This window comes from Rattus norvegicus, chromosome 17, assembly GCF_021556685.1.
Source record: "Rattus norvegicus strain SHRSP/BbbUtx chromosome 17, alternate assembly SHRSP_T2T, whole genome shotgun sequence".
Lineage (NCBI taxonomy): Eukaryota > Metazoa > Chordata > Mammalia > Rodentia > Muridae > Rattus > Rattus norvegicus.
Genome location: NC_141550.1, coordinates 20830692 through 20857113, shown reverse-complemented (window position 1 = coordinate 20857113; position 26422 = coordinate 20830692). Strand labels below are relative to the sequence as shown.

Genomic DNA, 26422 nt, shown 5'->3' with positions numbered 1-26422 from the left:
TGAGGTCATTCTCAGCTGTCTTGTGAGTTTGAGGCTTATGGGGACATGTGATACCTTTGTGCGTCATATATATGTGTGCATGTGTGCACATTATATATATATAATATATCATATATGTGTATACATATATATGTATACACCACACACACACACACACACACACACACACACACACACACACACATACAGCACTTAGGAGGCAGAGGCCGATAGACCTTTGTAAGTTAAAAAAATTTATGAAGCAAAATAAGGACAGAATTTCAAAGATCAGCAGATAATTTTATAGGCACAGAGCAAAAATTTAACACATCTCTTTCAGTGATTTAAGAGTTTTAATAACAGCAACAGCCTTAATAAAAGGACATAAAAGGCATAGAAAGTGAACATGATTCTTTTTTAAAAGACCTCTGACCTCAGTAAAGAATATACCTCGGGGTCTAGGAGATGGCTCAGTGGTTAAGCACTTGCCTACAATATGAGGCCCAGAGATCTGACCTCCAAGAACCCACAAAATAGCCAGGGGGTGTGGTGACTGCTTGCAATTCCAGCCTTGGAGGGCAGAGGCAGTAGCTCACATCAGCCCACAGAACCGTTTTTTGAGATGCATTGAAGACTCCAGCAGACAGTGTCACCGGTCACCCTCCACTGTTAGACACCTGTGGAGATGGCGGAATCTCCTTGGAGAAAAACCACAACTTTACCACAACTAATGATCAAGAAGTGTCGTGATGGAACTTCCGAGGATGCATTGTTAAGGAGGAGCATGTGAACTCCTAAGTCACTGATTAAGGGATCTTAGGAAAATATAGTGTAGGAAAAAAATACGTAAAATAACCACCCAAACTGTAAAGGTGTCTGAAGGTCCCTTAGAAAAGCCTCTGTGTGAAACTTAAAATGTTCTTGAAGATTCAATAAATGGAGAGATATACCATATTTGGCAGATTTGTGGGTCTGAGCTCTAAATTTCTTAATTATATGCAGTATACAGTTTGAGTATTTTCTTATTAAAAATGTAAGCTAGATTGTCTTACCATTTGGGGTTGATTCTAATCTGCATTAGTTCAAGGAATCATTAGCCCCCAGGCAGCTTTGGAGAGGATGCTCAGTACCTGGGGTTTAGCTCCTGCACTGTCTACAGTCAGGAGGAGATGTGTATGTATGTATAGATGTATGTATATATGTGTGTGTATGTGTATATATATGTGTGTATATGTATATATGTATGCATATATGTATGTACCTATATAAGTATATATGCATATATGTATATGTATATGTGTATATATGTATATACACACATATTATATGTATATATAAGTATGTATGCATATATATGAGAGATTGAGAGAGAACATGAATTTGGCAGGGAAATGAAGGGAGGAATCTGGGAGGGGTTAGAGTTGGAGAGTGGGGGGTGGACTTGGTAAAAAACAAAATGCCTTCATATCTGAAGGAAAAAATAATAGAGTAAGAGAGCCCTGCCAGTGCTCAGCACTACCTAATGGGTTCTAATATGTGGCCCAGTGGAATATGGCACAGCCACTACGCAGTTGCGGAAACTGTTTTTAGTATTGTGAACCTGCTGGTAAACTGTTAAACTAAGCTAGCACAAGACGGAAAGATAGTGTGAAGGGTACAGCATTAAAATATATGTGCAGGCATAAAAGTCAGTACACCAAAATGTTAAGGGGAGTTGCTTCTGGGTGAATTAGAGGTGATTTGATTTTTTTTTTTAATAATTTGACACGTCCATATACTTTTGAACGTGGGCATCCACTGGAGAGGGATTGACCTGTTCAGGGGAGGGTGCTCTCCCTCCTCCAAGAAGCCTTCTACTGTCCATAGCTCCCCAGTTCGGGGTGGGAGCTTGTGAATCCCCTCCCCCTCAGCGATGAACGGTTTGCCTGCCCTGCGTTTGTGCAGATCATCGCTCCTCCTGTGACTTCAAGAGTACACGTACGTTTTCATGTCCAGAAGACACCGTTCTCCTTCCAGACCTCTGGCACTTAAAATATTCAGTTCTGTTTCCCCCTGGTTCCTGAGCCTTTGGGAATTGACTCAAGATTCTTTTAGACATTGCTTTCTAAAAGACTTATGAGCATGTGTGTAATTAATGCTTTAGCATGAAAAGCTCTCCCGTGTTCAAACAACGTAATCAAGGCCGAGTGATAACCCGAAAGAAGGCAACAAGCTAAGGACTGCAGGCATTTACCACTTCCCAGGAAGTCTAGGGTGTCTGTCCTTATCACAAAATCAGGAGAGTAGCAATGTCGCCACAGCCCTGGGCTTCAGAAGAAGCTTCCCACCTTATCTGAATCTGCTTGACCGGTTCGATGGGTTTGAGGGTCATGCAGCTGGTGTCGCGCGTGCCTTCGCGGCTTCCGAAGCCTCAGGGCGCGGGGTCGTTCCGCGGAGCTGCTTGTCGCTGCTGGCCAGCCGCAGCAGCGACGCGGACTTGGGGACGCGCGCGGGGCGGGGACCAGGTTACCCGCCTCCTCCGGCTGGGGAGTCCCCGGGGCCGGCGCGCGGGGAAGTCCCAAGCGCGGGTACAAGAGCAGGGCGCGCGCCCAGGAGGGCGGCCCGGACAGTGGCGCAGCGCTCCAGTCATGTCGCAAGGCCTCCAGCTCCTGCTTCTAGGCTGCGGTACGGCCCCCAAGCCCGATCGCCCGGTGCTACCCGCGACCCCGCCTCGGTGGCCTTGGCTTACGCAGCTCTATCTCTCCCTCTCTCTTGCAGCCTGCAGCCTGGCGCCCGCGTTGGCGATGCGGGAGGTGACGGTGGCTTGCTCCGAAACGGCCGACTTGCCGTGCACAGCGCCCTGGGACCCGCAGCTCTCCTACACAGTGTCCTGGGCCAAGGTAAGCTCCATTGGGATTTGCGCGGTCCCTTGCGGGGACAGTGGAAACAGGCACCCGAGGGACCGGATTTCTGGGAGGGCATCCGGATTGGGCACTCCAACCATTCTAATACCCCACTTTCTCCCACCTCGCTTCATCCACATCCGTGGCCCAAGCCCCCTTATGTTAGTTCCCCACCACCACCACTCTCACACAGATCATGATCAAAAGGGGATTGGTGTGAATGATCCCACCAGAGGTTTTCAAGGGATTGGATCCACGTGACAGGGCACCTGTGGTTGCAGCCAAAGAGCTGCAGAGAAAGCAACGTGGGCCTAGATTTGGGCATGGGTTAGGAAGCATGTCCTTAGACTCCTGATTTCTTGTGCCTTGTGACCATGAGACCATCTCAAAGACGGCCTCACGTGGCTTAGGCTGGCCATAGGAGGTAGTTGGGAGCAGAAATCTCCTTTTAGTTAAGGCATGCTATTGGCTCATCTTGGTTCTGCTTCTGCTAGGCAGCCTCTGAGGGGTCCGGTCTGGCCAGGAATGAGGATTTCCTTAGAAATGTGTTGGAGCCTGAGGCTCAAACAGGAGAGAAAGCATCTCTGCTCCTGTGGTGGGAAATTGAGTTGCATAAGGCAAAACATTTGAAAGGCTTTCTTTTAGTGAGATCGCCCAGACCGCAGAATCGTAATTCCTTTGGTACTTTAACCCCCGCTGCTGTAACTTAATAGAGCCAGCCTCTGCATCTCTCCTTCAAGTGGGGTTCTGAGACAGGCCAACTCCATTTTAAGGCAAATGAATAAAATCCCCAGGGGTGGCTCTGAGGAGGAAGCCCCCTTCATTCTCAGTTTTCACCAAACACAGTGCTGCCTTCTTCCCACAAGGAAAGATGTTATGAAAGCTTACATACGTATGTGTGTGTTTAAATATGCAAGGCAGGGTGGAAAGAAAGGGTGTGTGTGTGTGTGTGTGTGTGTGTGTAGTGTGGTGTGTGTGTGTAGTGTGGTATGTGTGTGTATAGTGTGGTGTGTGTGTAGTGTGGTGTGTGTGTGTAGTGTGGTGTGTGTGTGTAGTGTGGTATGTGTGTGTGTAGTGGGGTGTGTGTGTGTAGTGTGGTGTGTGTGTGTAGTGGGGTGTGTATGTGTAGTGGGGTGTGTGTGTGTGTGTGTGTGTGTGTGTGTGTGTGTAGTGTGGTGTGTTTGCCCACTTTAGCCACTTGTCTGGATGTTAGGGGAAGGCAGCTCAGCTGTACAGGGCTTGCCCAGCACACAAAAAGTCCCAGGTTTGAAACACTAAACATCAAAGCAAAACCCAAACAGCTCAACCAACTAAACTGTTAATCCCCAAAGGTAATGACTGCCCCGTGTATTCTGCACTCTGCCCAGCACCCAGGGTCCACCCTGTTACTGTATCTAAGCTGGCACCATGAGGGAGGTGGCACCATGGAGACCTCAGGCCACTGCTGTGTAGGACACTATAGAACAGTGTGTGTGTGTGTGTGTGTGTGTGTGTGTCCTTTTCTATCATGTTTCTCCTTTCTTCACTGTGAGCTCAGTAAACAGGAGTCCAAAAATTGTTCGAGTAGTCAAAACAATAGCACTTTAAAAATATCATAAAAACAATATTTGAGTGCTCACCATATGCCAGACTGTGGGAATAAATATTTACATATGTTATCTACCTCTGTCTTCCTGAACAGTGTGGGCTTAAGGGGCCAGAACTATTCTTGTTCCTCCTTTACAGTCGAAAGCTCAGAGCCCAGGGGAGTGAAGTAAGTGGGCTTTGAATCAAGCTGTCAGATCCCAAATCTTCGGTTGTTAGACTATCTTGATATCTCGATTTTCTGTTTTAATTACTTTGAGTAAAGAAGAGTAAAGTATCCTTGAGCTAGCCAGCCAGTAGACTTAGCCATCTCAAGGAGGGAGCAAAACGTAAAACCACGATCCCTCCCAGACTGTAATTAAAAAAAAAAAAAAAAAGGAAAGAAAGCATCATTAATATCCCCAGGGGAGTAATTAAAAAGTACTCATGAAACAAGTAGATGAAATTTCAGACTGTGAAGTTCAGACAGTTGTCAAGTTAAATCTTCTCACACAGGTTCATTTGGAATGGTTCAGTAAATCATAGCAATTAGCCTTTGACCTCTCCTTGGATGTCGGCAGACGATGTCAGTCTGTAATGTATTTGCTTGTTTATTGGACACAGTTCTGGCAAGGTCTGGCCTTAAGGTCTCTTAAAAATTCTTTCTTAAAAAAAAAAAAAAAAGCGGTGGCGGAGTTGCTCGATATGAATGGAGCTCTGATGAGAAACGGAAAAGGCATCGCTCTCCTCTCATCCCCTGTCCATGCTTGGTGGCGAGAGGCTAGGGGAGCCCTCTCTACCCACTCACAGGACACCTTAATACTCATATGTATTATTTCTTCCAGGACTTTTGGATGAGTTCCATCATATTTATTGTTTTATGCCCACTAATTGATAACATTTGCGTTGTCAGTGCTTATATAACAGAAATGGATAGAGAGTTCTAGAAATAAGGCCAGCGAATGAAGGAGCTTGTTTTCCTTTGTTTGGTTTGGTTTTGCATGTTTTTCTTGTAGATTGTTCTGGGGAACTGTGAGGTGGGAAGTTTAAACCCATTCTGGCACTTCTTGCCTCTCCTTCTCTTCTCTATCCCGGTGTTGTAAAACTTACTGCCTGTGTGTGGGCTCAGGGCAAGCAGAGCCCCTTGGAGTGCGGTTTAGCGGTCTACCACAATGGCTCACATCTTGTAGGCCTTCGGCCTGTCACAACGATGGTTAAATGTGGCTTAAGATTCCTGTTTAGTCCTTGGGTTCCAGAGAGCATCCTGCCACAAGGCAGTTGGTGATGGTTAAGAAAGGACCATAGCTTAAAAAATTCATTTGCCTTTTAGCAAAAACTCCAAGCCGTTGGAGTCCAGTTGAAGTCTGTACAAACACCGATGGGTGTCAGGAATAGTATTTTATTCTTTGTTTCTAAGCTGTGGAGATGGGGAGACCAGAGGGACTCAGTAGAGACAAGCAGAGAAGACCAAAGGCAAAGCCAAATGCAGCAGGTGTCAGCCCACTTCCCTCTAGCACAGCTCTCCCTAACAGGGATCCCCGAAGTTGCCTTCTCCCCCTCTTTTTCAAAGCAGAATGGATGATGGAGAAGAAATAGAAAAATCAATAAGTTATATACCATGGGGACCATAACTCAGTTTAGTTTTTAAAGTTCTGACAGATTGCAGCTTGTGTGGGAGGAGGTAGTTGGAGGACGCAGGCAAATGCGCTTTGATTCGACACTCTTTTGCTGTTGACCATGGCGTTTGTTTACGTGGAGATTTCAGAGGACAGAACCTAGTAATACATGTGCTGATTATAAGGTCCTGTGTGAGGGTCTGTGTCTGTGCCTTGGGGAGTGTCACTGTGTCCATGATTGCTTCCATAGAGGTGCGAAGGTCTAAGTAGAGACCAAGGCTCAAGATGGACAACTTTGATCATGGATGGTGTCCTCCTCCACTAACAAAGAAGAGTCATTTACTCTGCAGATATAGTGCCATCCTGGAGCCTGAAAGGAGCCATAGCAACCTAGAGTGAGGCAAAGCGAAAGGGGATATCCGATGTCACCTCTGGGTGATACTGCGGGGGTGGGGACAGGCATGTGTCACAAGACACACTCTAGTTAGATGGTTGTCAGAGAAGGGAGAAAGGGGAAGTAAGGCAGTGATTTCAGAGAATGAGTTACACTTGACCTTAAGAGGTAGAAAATCCCTGGCTATGTTAGATCATGGGGTGGTCTGGTCCAGGGCAGAGTTCTGTTTCTGATGCTCATGTTGCAGGGGAACGTTGGAAATCAGGTTAATGGTTTACCTGAGGCCATCTGACAGCTCAAGTCTAGTCACTACACCAGTGTTACTTGGCCTTGACTGCTGTCTTCCTGGGTGTTGGTCACTCCTACCGAGTGGAGCTGTATTTCCTGTCTCCACAGGTGGGTGCTGCTGAGGGGTCAGAGTTGATACCATTCCCCCCAGGGGCTTACCCAGGAGCTAACACACACTACTTGTTGAGTTTCTTGTTTTGGAGAGGAAAGGAAACATTTCCAAAATAAAATTAGAAGGACTGAAAATCTGAAATGTGAATATATATATCGCATGTCCTTCTTGCCTTGGAGAGCTCACTTTTAGCTCAAACGGTGAAAGTCATAAAGTTGGTTCTTAGATAACCTTGATATTTATACTGTGTTATTGTATGTTACAAGTCGATCCCATGTCCTGGGCCTGGTGATAGCTGTCCCACAGTCTACATGGAGGAGATGGTTCAGTCAGTAAGGGGCCCGCTGTGTAAGCGCGAGGGCCTAACTTTTGAGGCCCAGCATCCATGTCAAAAGGCAGCGTCAGTGGCAAGGTTTGTAACACCAGTGCACACCAGTGCAGGTGGCCAGAGGTAGGCGGGCCCCTGAAGCTCGTTGGTCAAGCAACCTAGCCAAATCTGTGACCTCTAGGTTCTTTGAGAGACCCTGTCTTGACAGACAAGGTTGAGGGTGCTAGAGAAGACATCTGGTGTTTACACACAGGAGCACACAGGTGTGTACACAGGCCCTTATCCACACTCAGAGACCAAGCAAACATTTCCAGGGTAGCACAGAAATGTACCACTACTTTTTCGGTACAAGTGAGGTAACTAGTGATCTAAAGGGAAAAGGATCCAGAAGGTAGACCCAAAGGTGTTGCTAGGACACAGGATGGACGCAGAATGTGAAGGACTTGAGTGCCAAATGTCAATGAATCCAAGGCGTGCAATCTCAGAAATATTGAGCCCTTGAAGGGGTTTCAGCACAGAGAATGGCGTCATGGACACCCAAGGAAGGGCACATTTTTCATGCTGATGGGAAAGATGTAGGGCTCCTAAGAAGATAAATCTTTAGGAGCCTGTCATCGAAGGCTAATGCGCCTTCCCACTTACTTGGGTTTTCTCCATCCCCATTTCTGTCTGTGTGGTCAAGAAAGGATGAGGCTACCCCAGAGAGGAAAAGTGGCCATGGTTGAAATTTTGGCCATGGTTGAACAGCAACTTTGTTTATGTCTTTTGGAGGTAGGAATAGGGTGGCTGAGAGTTGAAGAGAAACACAAGCAAAAAAACCCCACATGTTTTCTATGCATACAAGGGGAAATCTGAATCACATGAGTACTGGGTTCCCTTGGTTTATTCTTGGTTCTGTCACTGCATGGAAAAAAAGGAGAAGTTTGAGGAAGGTCTCAGTGATGTAGGCATTTTATGCAAGACAGGACTGAAATCAAATTCATTATCCCCCAAAAAAGGGTTTCTCTGTCTAAAGCCACTTCTGTAATCTCTTTCTGGCTACTTCTGCAATGATGCTAAATGTGTGTATGTGTGTGTGTGCACACAAGATAGTCTGTGTGCAAGGGACTGGAGACTAGGGACTTACCTTGGGTGTCTTCCTCAAATATTCTCTACCCTTTATTTTTAGACAGGGTCTCTTACTGAACCTGGAGCCAGCAAGGCTCAGGGATCCTCCTGTGCCACCTTCCATAGGGCTGAAATTACAGACATCTGTCCCCTCACACAATTTTTCTATTAGTCTTGCTTACACTGACTGAGAATTCACCTGCTGTCCTAAGTTTTGTACCAACACTCTAGGGCACAAACCAGAGAAGGGCCAAAAATCTCTCCCTGATACAATTCCTTCACACACTTAAGCATGCTTTTTGAGTTTTGGCTTTTTGTTTTGTGCATTAGTTCGCATGGAGATGCTCTGGGTAAATCCCCGTGTGTGCCTGGTGGCACTAGTACTGACTTGGAAGATCAGGGTGTAGTAATGTCACTTGACAGCTTCCTGGATTGCCCATGAGTCTCCTGTATGTTCTAATCTGAGTTCTTTGAAGAGGACTGAGCCCAGAGGAGCTGGTGGCTAGCAAGGATTATAGGTACAAATGGAGAAGAACCCCTAGAGAAGGAAGATGCTAGGTGTCCCCAAACTCTGTCTGCAGTCACCTTGGACCATACATTCTGGGCCAGTTCTAGCACATCTTTCTTTAAGGAGAGGAGGCATATAAGTAGGACTGACCTAGAGGCCTGGACCCCATGGGCAGAATGCCCTATATGCCACCCCATGTAGAGGTCTGTGTATTGTATATCCCCATCAGTTAGGACTTCCTGTTACAAGGAATTGTAATTCTCAAAGAAAATGAAAATGAACTATGTTGGCTTATCCATGATGTATTAGGTTTCTCGTTTTTTTTCACATTCCCATCATATATAAGCCAACACAGGTCTCTTCTTTAGAAAAAGCTGGCCTTAGAGCATTGCGAATATCCCCTGGGCTTGGCGCCATTGCATTTATCATCTTTGCCAGCCTTTATATGGTTTTATTGCTAGCTTCCCTGTAGCAGTGAAATAGTAGTGGGTAAACGCACTTGCCTATGTTTCCCAAACATCGTTTTTTTCTGATTAGGTTTTTCTTCTCATAGGACAAGTCTCTGGTTCTTCTTACGTGGGTACAATTGCATCATATGTCTATTACAATTGGTCTCTGAGGTCCCAGGATGCCAGGCCAGAGTCAAATGGGCCTCCTCTAGACTCAAGGGGTTCTGTGAGGTCCCATGAAGGATAGGAGCTCAGAGTCCAGTAGGCACCCAACACGAGGTGACAACCTCAGGATGGTTGATGTGAGCAATGAGAGGTCAAACATCGCCATCCGCATCCTAGCTTAGAAACATGTTTCACTTTACAGTCATGATACTTGAGAGAATCAGGATGTGGTGGTGTTTGGAGACATTATAGGCAGCTAACAGATTTCTCTGTCAAGGGCGGGAGAGATGCTTTAGTCAGTGAAAGGCTTGCTGTGGAAGAAGGAGGGTGTCTGATTCCCAGAACTAGTGAAAAAAGTAGGGTGTGGTGATGCAGCTCCCTAGAGCTTACTGGCCAGCCAGACTAGCCAATCCAAAGAGCCCCAGCATGGTGAGAAACTATCTAAAGAGACAAATGAACAGAAAATAAGATTGGATGGTGCCTAAAGAGGAAGGGCCAGTGAGACTGTCTTCTGGTCTTCACATGCATGTGCACCTACATGAACACACATATGCACACACAACATATGCACTCACATGGACACACACACATGCACTCATATAAACACACATGCACATGCATACACTCAAAAATGCACAATAGATGCATGCACACACATGTACACACACATACATGTACTCTTATAAACACACACACATGCACATGCACCCACATGAACACACACACACACACACACACACACACACACACACACACACACACACACACGAGATTTCTCTCTAGAGCAATGAATTGAGACTTCCAGGGTAACTTTACCAGAGAGAAGCCGAGAAGGGTGAGCGGGAAGAATCATCTGTAGAGGGAATGGTAAGCAATCAGCTATAGCAACAGCTTCTTCTTCTGTCTCTCTCATTTGACTTCTATGATACATTCCTCCAAGATGAGGGCTTGAAGCACGGAGATGAAGTGCATGACTGAAAATGACCCAGTTAGCTGAGGCGGAAGCTCAGATTTGGCTTCAGGCTTTCTGATTTGGAAGCCAAGGTGCCTGTCACATTCCTATTATGTCTTAAATTCATTCATTTATTCAGAATGCACATTCTGAAACCTCCCTGTGTGCGACGAACTGTTTAGCACGCTGAATGAAACCTTGGCTATGCATTTAATAACAATAACAACAACAATAATAATGATGATGATAATGATAATGTCTTTAGGGCTTTCCCTCTGATTGGTACCATACTTGGGGTCATATGCAATATCAGATACACCTTAACTCTACTTCTGTAAGATGTGGTCATTCCTGGGTCCCATGGGTACAAACTAATCCCGGGCTGCTCAGCCAGTCGGCCAAGAACAGGAGGAATGGTGGTAGGACTGGGCTAGGAATGGCCCCCACTCCACCTCACTCCAAAGCCAATTCTCTTAATTAGGCTGCCTCTGCCATACTCATAACTCTTGGTAAGAGCCATAAATCTGACTCTGTCTGTTGGACCTAGCACATTTCAAAGTAGAAAATCATTTTTCTAATAAAACTACACTCAGAAAAAAAATAACCCCGACATTAATGCTCATACATTTTATACTCATTATGACATCAACCTCCGAGCCAAACTATTTTGCACATCATAAAGAGCTGTTTTTATGATGAATGGGGATTATATTAGCACTTTAATTGAGTTCGAAACCAAAGTACATGACTGTTAGTGCACAAGGAATGCAATTAACACAGAGCCGTCCCAGTAGGCTTTGGCCACGTCAGCCTACTGCAATGACATCTTTAGGCCCTTGAAGTCTCCTCTTCACATACGGTTTATCCAACTGGCAGGTAAAATGCTTATATTCTCTCTCTCTCTCTCTCTCTCTCTCTCTCTGTGTGTGTGTGTGTGTGTGTGTGTTTTCCCTTTCAAAAGGAACTTTTCCTTTCACCGAGAGTCGAAGGCAGATGTGATATCTGAGGTTCTAAGACCTCAAGTTTGTGATCAAAACCTTAGCAGTTGAATTTGGTCATTTCTAGGAAGTTCACACGGTGCGTACACGCGTGAAGGCATGCTTGTGCACCCTCATCTGTGCCTATGCTTGTGGGTGCTCGTGGCTGAGGTTAGGACGCCTTTCACCTTCCTTGGCCACTCCCCAGCTTTTCTTGTGACAAGGTCTCATCATTGACTCTGGAGCTCATCACTTTAGTTAGACCTGTTGGCCAGTAAGTCCCTGGGTATCACTTGCCTCTTCGTTCTTGGTACTGGGGCTATGTCTGTGCTTTTATGTGGAGGACAGGGATCTGAGCTCACAGCCTCCGGCTTGCACAAGCCCTTTGTGCACTGTCCACAGGTTCTGTCTCAGCTGGCTAAGCTGGCCTTGACCCGGCAAGCCTCTTGTCTCAGTCTTCTGATTAGCTGGGGTCGCAGGCTGTCCTACTGGGCCTCATTAGTTGGCGTATATTTGAATAGATATATTTGAATAAATTACATAAATTTGTATTTCTTAAAAAATTGCCACAATAGTTCTTAGTTGAAATATGGGCTCCATGCCCACATTATTTATTTAGTTTGTACTTATTCAAATCTGTCCATCATTAAGAAATTTATTTAATTCACATGCTCTTAAAATTAGTACTTGTTTGTTTGATGTCATGTTCAGAGAATTAAAGAGAAAGCTCAGTTTAATTTAGGTCTTGTGGTTTCCTTAAGGTCAAGACTCTGTCTCAGAGAAAGAATATAATGTTTAAGTCATTTATTCAAATTGGAGGCTTTGAGACAAATCAAAGTCCTTAGGTTTTCTGAAAACAGGATATCTCATTTTTTTTCCTAATTAAAAAAAAAAAAAGTTCAGTTGTCAGCATAAAAGTTAATCCGCAGAGTGTGGGCATTTAAAACAGCATCAGAACGAGCGATTTGAGAAATTGATTTGCCCAAATTATGTTTTGCTTTCCCATTCTGCACGGCAATATTAGCATCACAGAATGTGCATTAAACAGTTCCCGTCAATTATGCTCGGCTGTGAATGAATCGGGGGGAGGGGGGTTCCTTTGTTATAAATCACTATTTCCTAAAATGCTTTTGCAGAGAAGCAATGAAACACTTTTAGACTTGGAATGTTCAAAACGCTGCTCTTGCCAGTGGTTGGTTTTGAGCCAGCTCCTAATGCTCATACGAACTCAAAGCAAAGAGGGGACTGGCTGGTCCAGCTGCTATCCTATCTTTCTGTGCTCTCTGGAACTTCCGAAGCAGTCCCTGGTGCTCCTTCAGTCACAGCTGGTTCATTTGACATGGCGGAATGACATGTGCCTAGCCATGGGTCTTTTGAGAGTATTTGAAGTTATTTATTTATTTATTTATTTATTTATTTATTTATTTTTTTCGGAGCTGGGGACTGAACCCAGGGCCTTGTGCTTGCTAGGCAAGCACTCTACCACTGAGCTAAATCCCCAACCCCTTGAAGTTTTGCATAAGGAGTTTCCTAGTACCCAGGGTGCTTTACTCTGGTTTTGAGGATGTAACAGAGATGTAAACATAGTTGCTACTCTTACGTTAGTGGGGAAAGCCTGTATTTCTCAGGTGGAGTCTCGTGATTACCTTTTCCCCCATTTTGGAAAGTTATGTCTGAAAAGGACATCAGCAAGGGCAACTGTCATCGCATAGACCTTGAATACAAAACCAGGAGCGGGCTGTGAGGTGTTTCCAGGTAGACTGTACAGCTTGTCCGCTGTGTTCTAGGGTGACCCCTTTTAGCCACGACTTCACCTATTTCCAACTCAATGACCTGTGGCCAGTCATAGTCCAAAAGTCTTAATAGCTTCTTGTAAGTTACTAAGTCATCTTTGTGGCTGTCAGATATACTTAGGATCAGGTAGCTTGTGTTCAAGTCTCCCATAGTTTACTTAATAATGGGCCCATCGCACAACTTCAAACTCTAAAAGCCGTGGTCACAATGTGTCTCAAATGCTTCAGTGAGATAGAAAAGGTATTAATTTTGGGTGTGGAAAATGTGTGCAGAAAACCTATGCCTGGTCCAGAACTAAACTGTCCTGAGTGGGTGTGGCCTGGAGAAAAGCATTGTGTCTTTCCAAGGATAAGCTCAGTTCTGCCTATGATTTGAGATGCTCACCGAGGGGCTCAAATCCCTCGGGACACCATCGTGGTGTCATCCAGCAGAGTGCTGGCGCTCCCTTAGAAAGAGTTCTTGGGTTCTGCTAGCTCTCTGGCACTGGTCCTCGGTGGCACCGAGCAGAAAGGGTCTTTGGAGGAGACCCGTGAGAGCTGAGGTATTTGGCAGGCAAATTCAGCAAGGCAGAATTTGGCAGGAGAGCGTGGCAACAACCTTGTTCTGTATCTCCCTTCATTTCTTCCTTCTGTCCTTACTGTCTCATTTGGTCTTCGTATTGTCACTCATAAACAACTGGAATGGAATCGCTAGAATTGTTCTAGAAGCCCATAGAAATCTGACCACAAAGTGTACTCCCTGCTCTTGGGGCTGCCTTGTTTTGGAAGGAAGCCCTCTGCAGATAGATAGAAGGCCACTGTCAACCAGTACTGCTTTCCAGCGTCAACCTGCCTCTCAAGTCCCAACAGTTAGCATTATGAAAAAGCAAACAAGCAAAAATAAACAAAAAACCCAGCATCATCACCTATACCAGCTCCAGGGAGCTGTAGGTTTTGATCTTGACTTTCTCATGGGCTCTTCTGAACCGAGTGGGAGCCCTTTTGATAGACGAGAATCTCCCCAGAAGGAAAGCAGGGGCAGGGCATCTCTAAATGCCTACTGCAGTCGGTCATATTTGCCACTAAAGAATGATTTAGAAAAATAAAAGAGATGGATGGAGCATTGGTCATAGCTATGCAGAGACTCGGGCAGGTTAATCAGCTCAAACTGGCCTTATGTGGCAGCTCTGTTGGACAGTTAGGGTTGGGGGAAGTTGTAAGCCACGAGGAGCCAGCTCTATCTGTTCTAGAATCAGTTGGATGCTCTCCGTTTCTCTGAAGATTCTTTAGCCGCCTCCTTTCATCGATCCTGTGTATGTGTGTACACATGTGCATGTGTGTATGTGTACATGTTTGTAGGTGTGTGCATATGTGCATGTGTGTAGCTGTATGCATGTGTGTACATGTGTGCATGTGTGTACATGTGTGCATGTGTGCACATGAGTGGGGAAGCCAGAAGTCATTGTTTGGTGTCACTCGATCACCTCCTCCCCCCCTTATCTTTTGAGATATGAGTGCCTTTCATTGAGCTTGGAGCTCCTACTTTAACTCAGCTGACTGACATTCAAGCTTTAGGGATCCTCCTGACTCACCTGGTCCAACGGGGGTTCACGGGCATGCGCCACCACCCCAAGCGACTTTTTTTCATTTGTCAATGCTAAGCATTGAGCTCAGGTCCTCATGCTTGTACCACAAGGACTTTGCTGACGGAACCGAGTCCTCAATCTCAATGCTGCTGTATTTTTACAACTCCGAAAGCCCCAGTCTTTTAGCTTCTTCCTGGAGACTCTTGATTATTTAGTGAGGACCCTTTAAAAGTGGGGAGGACTGTCAAGAAATGGGATTCATGTTCAGAGACTGCTGGAGAAGAGCCATTCTTTTCAGCCCGGCTCTGGGAGTGAGCATAAATCTGCCAGCAGATGTCTCTGCAGCCCACTGTACAGCACTGTCAGCAGGCTGAGCACTCCGATTAAAACTGGGTGACCTTTTTGTGCAGCTTTTGCTTTCTATGTTAAACAGAACGGACCCGGAGTGTCTGCATTCATGCTTGCGCTCACACACATAGGCCTGTGCATTTTCCCCAGTCACCCCCAACCCCCTTGGTTATCTAGTTCTCTGCCAGAGTCCCCCCTCTGAACATTGAAGGACTGCAGCATGTTCCCCACTCACTGTTCACTAGGACACAGAGAAGTCTGGTGGTCTGTCCCTTTCCCTACAGTGACCCTTGGGTTCTGTTATGCTAATAAGGCTGGGTGAGGGATGTGTTTGCCCAAGGTCCCCTACTGGTCCCCAGCCAAGCAGCAGAGGGCAGTTCCAGGCTGTTTAGGGAAGGCTGATTGCATGCTAGCACTGAGGGCAATATTCTGCTTTACTGTTAATGGAAATCTATTTTAGAAGCTTTGAAATTAAAGTGTGTCCAACCTGTTGCCTGAAGGGCCCATGTGGCTCTGAAGAGCTATAAATGGGATCCAAACACAAAGTTGTAAATTTATCTAAAATATTGTGAGACATTTTTGGTGTTTTTTTTTCTTCTATTGGTGGAGGTAGTAGTGATTTGGTTATTGTTGTTGTTGTTAGTGGTCATTTAATTTTTTTGTTTGCTAATCGCACATTTCTTGAATGTGAATCTTGTAAATGACAAGAGTATGCTGTAGGGTCAAAGGCTGGATGTGCCTGAAGCCATCTAGGTGTAGGTGCCTCCTACTGAGTGCAGAATAAAACACACTCAGGTCTGGCAAGCGTGAGGACCTGAGTCCAATTCATAAGAATTCACACCGTACATGGTCTTTGCTTCTGTGTGGCAGTCAGGTCTGGGGCTCACTGGACCCCATCTAGTGTACATGGAAAGGTTCAGGAGAGAGAGAGAGAGAGAGAGAGAGAGAGAGAGAGAGAGAGAGAGAGAGAGAGACTCTGTCACTAAAACCCAAAGTAGATCTCACCTGAGAAATGCATCTGAGGTTGTTCCCAGGTTTCATATACACACATGCCTGCACACACATGAACATATATACATGTATGCATGTGAAAACACGTATACACTATGGCATGGATGGGAAAGAGAGTGGATGTTGACTACGGTTACGGATGTCACATCTTTGAGAAGGTGATGCTGAAAACACCCCACAACTCCATCTCCAAGAGCTCAGGGAGAGAGCCAATGAGATTGCTTGATTAGCTCGGGCATCTAGCCGGTCAGAGTGTCCTGTTGATATCCATAGGATCCATGGGATGCTTCGCTTTGACTCTATAACCTCCTTATGCCACTGGGCTCCAAATCTTCCTGCCTCTCTTAGAAGAGAGATAAAGTATCCTTAGTTTCTAGTCATCCGTGAACTTGAATATAGAAGGTACCTCCCTAACATGGGCCGTCACTCATCTGTACCTTGGGTTCAAGGGGGTTTGAGTTGTCTGGCAGTAGTCTTGTTTTTGTTTTTGTTTTGCTTTTTTAAAAATAGATTTAGGAAGTTTTCCAAGAAAAAGGCTGGCATCCAAAATTAAGAACCAGCTAGTGGGTGACTTAGCATCTGAAGAAAAAAAAAACCCAAAAGGACATTTAAAAGAGAGAGAAATCCAACTCAGAGTGATGGTGGCCCCCCCCCCCAACTACCCTATCCTATCCCAGCCAGTGACTCTCTCACCCCTGCAGGGTGGAGGTTATGTTGGTTCCCAGTGCTATAATCACTTGTTTCAAAGCAAACACAGCCTTAGAGTTTTTGTAGATTCTCTTCTTCTCCCCTGGAATTCACATATGGGGAGGTGAGGGGTAGGGGATGGAAAAAGCACCCTATCTTGCTTTTAAAACGTGTATTTTTTGATGGTTTTTGTGAAAACAAGTTGTTAAGACTCTCATGCCAGTCTGTCAGTAAGTGACTCTTGGCTGCCTCTTCACAGGTCTCAGAGAGTGGCAACGAGAGGCTGGAGCTCCCTGAGAGCAAGCAAAACAGCTCCGTCGAGGCCCCCAAGAAAAGGCCTTATTCCTTGACAATCCAAAACACTACGATCTGCAGTGCTGGCACCTACAGGTGTGCCTTGCAGGAGCTTGGAGGGCAACGTAACTTCAGTGGCACAGTGGTTCTGAAGGTGACAGGTGAGCTCACCTCCCTTCTTTTCTTCTCACAGGCCAGGGTGCGCTTTCTGCAGACCCCAAAGTCTCTCTTCTTCCAGAATCAGACCCTGCAGCTTAGGATAACATCTGTGGCTGGAAGATAATTCCTCTGAGGAACGTTGTAACTTTTTCTTTCTGTGACTTAATCTGTGTATTGACCTTTGCCCAACATTTGCTAGGGACCGAGACCAGAAATGATCAACATATTGTCCATAAGGCCCTGGCTTTGCACAACAGCTACACTCTCCTCATGCCACGTATCTGAAAGCTATTAGTACTAAGATAATAATCTTCAGCTTTTTAAAGGGCCAGCCAGTGTTTGCACTTTTCTCACTGCTGCACATACACACACACACACACAAATACACACACACACATACACACACACATACACACACACAATACACACACATACACACACATACACACACACATACACACACACACACACACACACACACACACACACACACACCCCCCTTATACCCTTTCCAACCTCTAGCCCCCTGTCCTGGCTGGTTTGCTGGTCTTTCTGACACATACACTTGGCATGCAATGTATGGATTAGCTGAATACCTATCCTCCACGGGGAGCCAGCAAGTCTCAGTGCTTTCTCCAGTGCACAGTAGACCCTCAACCCAAATGGCTAAGGACTAGCCATAGCTGACCAAGAGAGAGTTATAAGGGACAATGCAGAAATGAACAGAGCATAGCTGGTTACCTCCATCTCTCTTCCAACACATTATTGCCTCCAAGTTGAGGGTCAGGCTGCAAAGCATTGTTTAGAGCTGGCTCAAATGGTAACTGACACTCATTAATGTGTAGCTGGTTATGTAACTGTTTTAATATAAGCCTCGTCTCTCAAATAGGGGCAGTGACATTTGCATTCTAGGTTTGTGGCTAAACTTAATGAGATATTGCATTGGGATATTAAGTACAGTGAGTGACTAAGGTAGACAGAATGCTCAGTCAGTGTTAGCGATCGCTAAGATATTATCTCTTCATTTTTTTCCATTGAGTCATAGACCCTGGTGAGAATCTATTCCTAGACCTGCTGCATAACAGTTTTGAATCCAATCTCAAATCCATAAGACTCAAGGGAACAATTTCTTGGAATCATCTGCCTGCTGCCTGGCCCTGGTCAGGCTGTGAGCCAAGCCCATTGGCAACCTCACAGCAGCACGAGCCAAACATCAGCTAGTGCCTGGATGGGACAAGGCCTTTCCTCACGGGCTGTTCCTGGCTGGGGCCTCCCTTCTGCCCTTCTCTAGTGCCACAGCCACAGCCTCAAAGTCCCAAGGGAGCTGGTACACGCAGCCTACGCTGCTGGCCTTCTCTAAGAACTGCAGTTGACTGGCTGGCGATGGTTAGAATGCTCATCTAGTATGTGGCAACCTCTGGGTTCGGTTTGAAGTGCCAATAATAGCCAGGGATGGTAGCCCATGCCTATAATCTAAGTGCTTAGAAGGTAGAGGTAGGAGGGTGGAGAAGTTCAAAGTCATCTTTATTAACATGGTGAGTTTACAGCCAACCTGGGCTACATGATACCTTGTCTCAGGAAGACAAATAGAACAAAACTCCAGTTGGATTTCTTGGACACGAACGGGCAGATCCCCAGCTTCATTGTCTAGTTAGAGTGCCTTAATCTGAGGTCATTCACCTAAGAGTTCAACTTGTCACAGGAAATAAAGTAGTTGACAGTCCTGGAAGCTCAGCAAACATCCCACCCACCCCCCGGCAGATGGTCAGAGCAATATGACAGCAAGCTCTCAAGATTGCTGTCACTGCCACCACGACTGGTCTTCACTGGCTGACATATTTGAGAGTAGGGATGGTCACATTAGGACCAGGGGAAACAGGAATGGAGCAGGGTAGAAATGTCTTTGAATGTACTCATAGGTTCCTTTTTTTTCTTTTTTAAGGATGTCCCAAGGAAGCTACAGAGTCAACCTTCAGGAAGTACAGGGCGGAAGCTGTGTTGCTCTTCTCTCTGGTCGTTTTCTACCTGACACTCATCATTTTCACATGTGTAAGTGTGTGGTCAAAACACCTACTGCTGTGACGTGGTACCCTGTAACTATATAAAATTATTATATGTGAATACAAATTTAACTCACCAGTTTATTTAAAAAAGCAATCAGAACAAAATGAAATACTGGTGTTAAATAATCAGGCAAGGGTGTAAAAGAGTATTTTTACAATACTCATAACCTCATGACTTCGAAATGAATTGTTGAATAATAGACTGAGGGTTTTTTATTTTTGGATGTTATCAATTTCTCAAAGAATGATTGCATCAATTAATCCGAAAAGGATTCTTAAGGTGAGTGTATTTTTGGTGGTGCCATTCATTAAATATACAGCCTTCATAAACGTGCTTTAGATAAAGTCGAGGCTGTATTTAAAATAGTTCTAAAATAAAAAGCAAATATATAAAATAAAACCAAAGGCTTCCAAGAGTACCTGCTGTGTACGAAGCATTCTGCCAACTGCTGCATGGGATAGAAATAATTATTTATGTGCCTGACCTCCTAAACCTTGCTATTTGGTTGGTAGAGATTTTTGTTCATAAGAAGGTAACTGGAGGGTGGGGGAGGGGGTTGAGATGGCTCAGAGATTGAGAGCACTGACTGCTCTTCCTGAGTTCAGTTCCCAGCAGCCACATGGTGGCTCACAACTATCTATAATAAGATCTGGTACCTTCTTCTGGCATGCAGGCATATATGCAGGCCAAACACTGTGTACATAATAAATAAATAAATCGTTAAAAAATTGAAGGTAACTAGGATGGTCAGATAGTACATTTAAGATGGCTGCCTTTAGTTTCCTATTGGCAGATGTCTGCTTCCGTAGAGAGTGGCTTTCCACACTGTTCTGTGACAGTAGGAGCTAGAGATCACTGAAGTCAAGGAATCAATGAGTGTCATTATGAGATTTGGAAACATTGGGGAGGTGGTACATTTAGCTTATAAAGAATGAGGGATGGTGAGTATAGCAAGAACTTCCACAGTGAAGTGTCCAGTGAAGATCTCAAGGGAGGGGTGACAACAGCCAAGTTTTCCCAATGACTAGTTTGTCAACATCTTTTCTTTTCCCTTTTTACAGAAGTTTGCACGACTACAGAGTATTTTTCCAGATATTTCTAAACCTGGTACAGAACAAGCTTTTCTTCCAGTCACCTCCCCAAGCAAACATTTGGGGCCAGTGACCCTTCCCAAGACAGAAACAGTATGAGTAAGGTCTCCACTGGTTTTTACGACGCCAAGGGCACATCAGATCAATGTGCCTGAATACCACCTGGACAAGAGAAGAATGAGTCCCACCCTCAGATGGCAACCTTTCTTTGAAGTCCTTCACCTGACAGTGGGTTCCACACTACTCCCTGCCACAGGGTCTTGAGCACTATCATATGATCACGAAGCATGGAACATCACTGCTTCTCTGTGGCTGTCAGCTTCATGTTTCATGCGGCTATCTGGTCAACCTCGTGAATACTTTTCAGTCATATAAAAGCTATGGTGAGATGATGGTGGAGCAGGGTCATGGGAAATTTGAACACTCCGAGCTGGCCCTATGACAGACTCCTGAGGACAGCTGTCCTCTTCTACATCTGGGAGGCATCTCTTTGAATTTGTCCTGTTTCGTTGCACCAGTCCAGATGTCTCACATCTGGCAGAAATTGACAGGCCAAGTTGTGAGCCAGTGGGAAATATTTAGCAAATAATTTCCCAGTGAGAAGGTCCAGCTATTAGTAAGGAGTATTATGTGTACATAGAAATGAGAGGTCAGTGAACTGTTCCTCAGCAGGGCCTTTTCATCTGGAAAAGGCATTTATAAAGCGGCAGTACAGAGGAATGCCACATTTATTTTTTTAATCTTCATGTACTTGTCAAAGAAGAATTTTCATGTTTTTCAAAGAAATGTGTTTCTTTTCTTTTTTAAAAAAATATGAATGTCTAGTCTAGCTGACAAGCAGCCTGAGTGAATATGGAGAGTGTTCCTCAGAATAGGGATAGCAAGCTCGAAGCACTGTACAGTAGTCTGCTGGGAAGGGCAGGCCATGGACTGAGCAACCGAAACTCTGGTCACAGGACTGCCTGTGTGATCCTGGGTGGGTCACTTGTGATTTCCACTCTCTGGCTTGTAACCAGTCCGGGTTGACTAAACTGGATGTGAAGATGCTTGGGGATAGCTGAACGTAATGGATATAGTGGCAATTCTACTGGGCTGTTCCTTTGTTGATATTCTAGAGTTCTGGAGCTGAGCAAATGCCTGTCATAGCTCAGCTTTCCCGTCATTCCAAACAAACAAAGGAGGCCTCGAAATGGACATTCGCATGGTCTTCTGTGTGAACTCCCGAGAAACGTCGAGACTGGCGCAGTGTTTTGCTCTTGAAGGACTAATCACAAGTTCTTGAAGATATGGACCTATGGGAGCTATTGTGCCATGACAAGAGGAACTTCTCAGATGCTGCACTGATATGACATTGTTGCATTTCTTTAATGTACTGGACCCCTTCCTCATTTGCTTCCCAAAGAGATTTTGTCCTACCGATGGTGTGTCCGTCACCCACACTATGAGAGTGAACGGGATGCTGAGCGGATACCGTGTGCTTGCCTCTCAGTCACTACTTTCATGCTATTAAAAGTATGCATGTGAGGAGGGGTGTTCTTCTTTTCTATCTTTAAAATGATTTGGACTTTAGATTGAGCACTTGAGTGCTGAGTGGAGAGTGAGAATGCAGAAATGGTAGTGGTAAATGACTGGCTGCTTCCCTGAGTCTGGGGCTGGGATTGGGGGTAGGGGGCAGGAACACATGGCTGGCAGACCTCTGTGACATGGCACTCCTTCCTGGAGCTGTGTCCCTACCAACTAGTAATGGCCAACTTGTCCACCTAGGTGATCAGACAGGGAGGGACCAAAAGAAAGATTCTGCTTCTAAATGATGTATGAAGTTGGGGCCCCTGACCTTGGGATTCATGGGGTTTTACTTGAGGTTTTCAAAAAGACCCCTAACCTCTAAGCTGTTATGGAATATCTATACAAGTGTCTGTAGTGGCTGTAAAAGCCTCGTGGGTGAGGCACTCTTTGTGAAGATGAATATACCAGTGTCTATAAAAGCTGCAGAATCATTTTGAATGGATTCAACCCATTGTCAAATGCTCTACAAATGAATGCACCAGGACAGCTTAGTCCCATTTTGAGGAACTCTGATGTCTGATCCATCTGAGGTGGTGTCACCTCAGTCAGGAGATTTAGAGTAAGGAGACTTATTGCTTTAATAGATAGCATTCAGAAGATTGAGTGTCCATAGAGGGACAAAGTGACTAGCAGTGTTCAGAGGACAGGAGACCAAGAGAGAAGGAAAAGAGAACAGAAGAGACGCCAGAGTTCACCTGCTTTTGGCAAACTTCCTTTACTCAAAGGAATAAATTGACTCCATGGGTGTTGCATGTTGCCTTCGGAGAATACACAGTAAAACAAACACTCCATAGGCGTGAGAGCTATACTGTGAGAGAGACCAGGGAGGGCGCTGCTCTTGTCACTTTAGATAGACTTTATTAGATACAATTAAAACTTAATAGCAGGTTGGCTCCATGTTTCAAGTCTACTATTTAGTGTTTAAAAATGTTTCTGTGTGTCTGTATATGGGGTGTGTATGTGTGTGTGTGTGTGTGTGTGTGTGTGTGTGTGTGTGAGAGAGAGAGAGAGAGAGAGAGAGAGAGAGAGAGAGAGAGAGGAATTTATTGGCTTCTAATGCCCCAATAGCATTCTATCTACTATTTCAAAGGATCATGGACTGAATTTATTGTCTTTACCACAGGGGAAAGCTGTGTTCTCACACTTTCCCTTTTCCATGGGATTAGATCTACAGGTATTCCGATTTTGCTATGGGACATCCCAGGACATGAATACAGACACACATATCAGCTGCATATTCTAAGAGGCAGTCTGCAGTTTTCTGTATTCCTGGTAATATTTAGCAGGTCTCATCACACAGGTTGCAGAGTGAGGCCCTATTTACTCCACAGCACGGTCTGTCGTCTCAGGGCCCTAAGCAGTTCCCTCCTTGGCAGCTTTGTGTGGCTGTGTTGATTAGGTAATTAATAATTGTGTTTCCTTTGTAAAAAAAAAATAGCACACAAGAAGGAATGGAGAAATGATTCAGTGGTTAAGGCTACTTGCTGTCACCGCAGAGGACCCAGGTTCTGCTCCCAGACCCAACTTCTGTTTCCAGGGAACCAGTTGCCCTCTTCTGTCCCCCATGAGCACTGCATGTGTGTAGTGCACACACATACAGGCTGGCTTTCCTTTTCCTTTTGTGTTCAGATAAGAACCCCAGTCTGTGGGATGGTGCGGCCTATCTTCAAGGAGGGTCTTTCCTTCTCCTCAGTTAAACTTCCCTAGCAGAGCCATGCAGAGGAAATAAGAAAAGCCTAAGTGATTCCAAATCTAGCCCCAGGAGCAATGGAGAACAACGATCTCAGAAGGCTACTCAGAAGACTAACGCCATTTAAACCGGGACGTCAAAGCTGAGCGAGATTTTGAATAATGATGAGGAAGGACAGGGGGAAAAACACAGACACATGTCTTTAAGAAAGTAGGCTTGAGCTGAGGGTGGAGGCAAAGGGTCCCCTCATCCCAGATGGAGTGGGGAGCAGGCAGAGGTGAGTGGCAAACACATTACCTCAGATAGAGCCAAGGCGCAGTATTGATGGGTCCAGCATCGTGGAGTCACAGTTGACTCCGGATCATCTGGGGATGTTAGCCAGAGAAACAAGATGAAGGACCAAACCAAAGAGCTGGAGGAGGTGTGTGGCATCAAAACTACATGGCAGGCTAGAGGGCCCAGAGCAGCACAGACTACGTGAGAAAGATAGGAGATATGGGGACCAGTTGGCTTGCCCACATTGAAGTGGTCTTCAATTCTCAGTCTTCAGGTTTATTTGTATGTATGTATGTATGTATGTATGTATGTATGTATGTATGTATGTATTTATGTATTTATTTATTTATTATGTTTGTTTTCATGAACATGGGTTGGCATGCATGTGGAGGTCAGAGGTCAGTCTCAGGAGTTCGTTTTCTCCCTCCGCCATATGGATCCTGGGGACTGAACTTATGTTGTAAGTCTTGGTGGTAAGTGCCTTTTTCCACTGAGGCATCTCACTGACCTAGGTTTTGAGTGTCAGCATGATATCTAGGCATTGCGCCGGCGTGTGTTGTGATTGTCTGTCTCTGGTCGTCGGTCTCTGTGCCTTTAAGCCAAAGCCTCCTTTTCCTTTTAAAACATATCGGACATCAAAAGCAGTCAACGTCTTTCACCTTACCTCCACAGAGCAGGCAGAGCTGAACCATCTAAGGGCACAGAAGACGTCTCCATGTTTCCCAGCTGCTCCTGGAGCTAACAAGCCAAGTCTGCCATTAATGATATGCTCCAAGCTGGCTTTGGTCTTCTCTGACCTTGAAGAATATCCCTGATGTCTGTTCTCCTTATGTAACATGGTGTCTATTGACCAGCTGCCTTCCAGAGCACAGCATGAATCCTCTGAGTTCTCGATCATCGGTTCACGTTTGTGCGTTTTCAACTATATAACAGGCACCAGAGTCTTTCCTTGGTTCTCTGCTCTACTGATTTTGAGTTATGCAATTACTCCTTAAAAATTTAAAAGTAGCTAAATCTGAGTAAACACACCAACATACTATGATGATAAATCAAGGGGCACCCTTTGGGCTGTGTGATGGGTATGTCTGGGGGATGGGTATAAATGTGCAAGGGAGAAAGGAAAACAGAGCTACAGAGCACTGCTCATCGCTGTGGACCTTCACACATCCCACTCAGGCCCCTCTGTCCTTCAGAGCCAAGGTATTTCCCTTGAATGTCTCTCTTCTCCTTTCCACTTCTTTATTTAACTCAGGGGATTCCGGGCAGCATACAGTGAAGTCACAAAGGACTCTCAGGAGAGCATCATCGAAGCTGGGTGTATCTGTTTCCATGGTTTCTGAGAAGTTAGGGTGAGGGAAGGAGTTGGAGCTCAGGCACTAAGGCTTCTACTCTCGTTTCCTTTCAATGCATAAACACGTACGGTATTCCCCTCTGGGCAGAGGAACTGGACCCCACTTAGAGGTTCATTTAGATGTCGCATGTGTAAGGGATACTGTTTTTGCTTCATTATAAGAGGCACTATTTCTTCCAATTGACCATCTTCCCCCTGATGCTTTGCCAAAGTGGCCTGTTTACAATCTACTCTCACAGATTACAGCACTTACCAGAGGCAAGTAGGGAGAAATTCAGACACCGAAAAGCTTTGAGACGCCCCACAGGCTTGGAATGCTTTTTTCCAAGGGGGAAGAAAAACAATCTGTAAATGTGTATGTATTTGCCCAAGTCTCCCCCACCCCCAAAGCCAGCTGGACAGCCTGTCAACGACTCCCATTCAGGAACAACAAAGACCCATGTCAGAAGTCAGGGGACAAGGAGGCTGAGAACTAACAATAATTTTGCTCTTACACAGCAGTTTTTATCTGAAGACCTCAGAGTGCTTTATAAACATTAATTAAATTGCCCAACGGCCCCGCGAGATGACTGTGTGTCACTGTTTCCAATTGGCAGGGGGTGGTGGGACCAGGAGTGTCGGCATGGAGCGAAGTTGGAAATAGGCCATGCTGCATGCCTGTGGATTGCAGACTCAGAAGTGAGGACATTTCCCTGTGAGCCCAAGGCTGTGGTCAGGTGTACAGTCTTTCCCGGGATAAGGAAGTGGTCTGGTGACTTCCCAGTAGGAGCCAAGTTATGTGTAAGTGAGTGGGCCAGCTGCACCGGACTTGGATGGTGATATGGTCTCCTCAGAGGCTTCGTCACCACATACCAAGGTAAGTCACTACAAACTGCTTTTTGTAAATAGTGACTCTCATGTGGCATTTCCTAGGAAGACGTGACTAGTTCTCTAGACAGGCATCCGCCACAGACCAAAGACGTGATCCTGCACAAGTCTAGCTTGTCCACGCAATGAGTTGGCTTTGGTTATTGATAATAACTTGTGGCTGAATCACAGGCAACTCCATTACAGAGAAGACCACTGCATTGTGGGTGACGACTCACAATTTGCAGTTAGCCTCACTGCCGAGACCTTTCTCTCAGCCATTGTTTCTTGCTGCTATAATCTTGTGGGAGGGGCTTGTGAATTCTGTGATTTTTATGAGCTTTTATAATCTTGTCAATTT

General features: G+C 45.4%; 1 protein-coding gene across 1 annotated transcript; it reads left to right on the top strand.

The window, feature by feature from the left end:
* The first annotated feature begins 2504 nt into the window (after positions 1-2504).
* Positions 2505-21857, top strand: Cd83 (CD83 molecule). The gene is given in 5 exon segments (NM_001108410.1): positions 2505-2643; positions 2737-2858; positions 16984-17179; positions 19120-19226; positions 20303-21857. Coding segments are annotated over 5 exon segments (591 nt in total). The 5' UTR covers positions 2505-2606; the 3' UTR covers positions 20432-21857.
* Positions 21858-26422: the final 4565 nt, after the last annotated feature.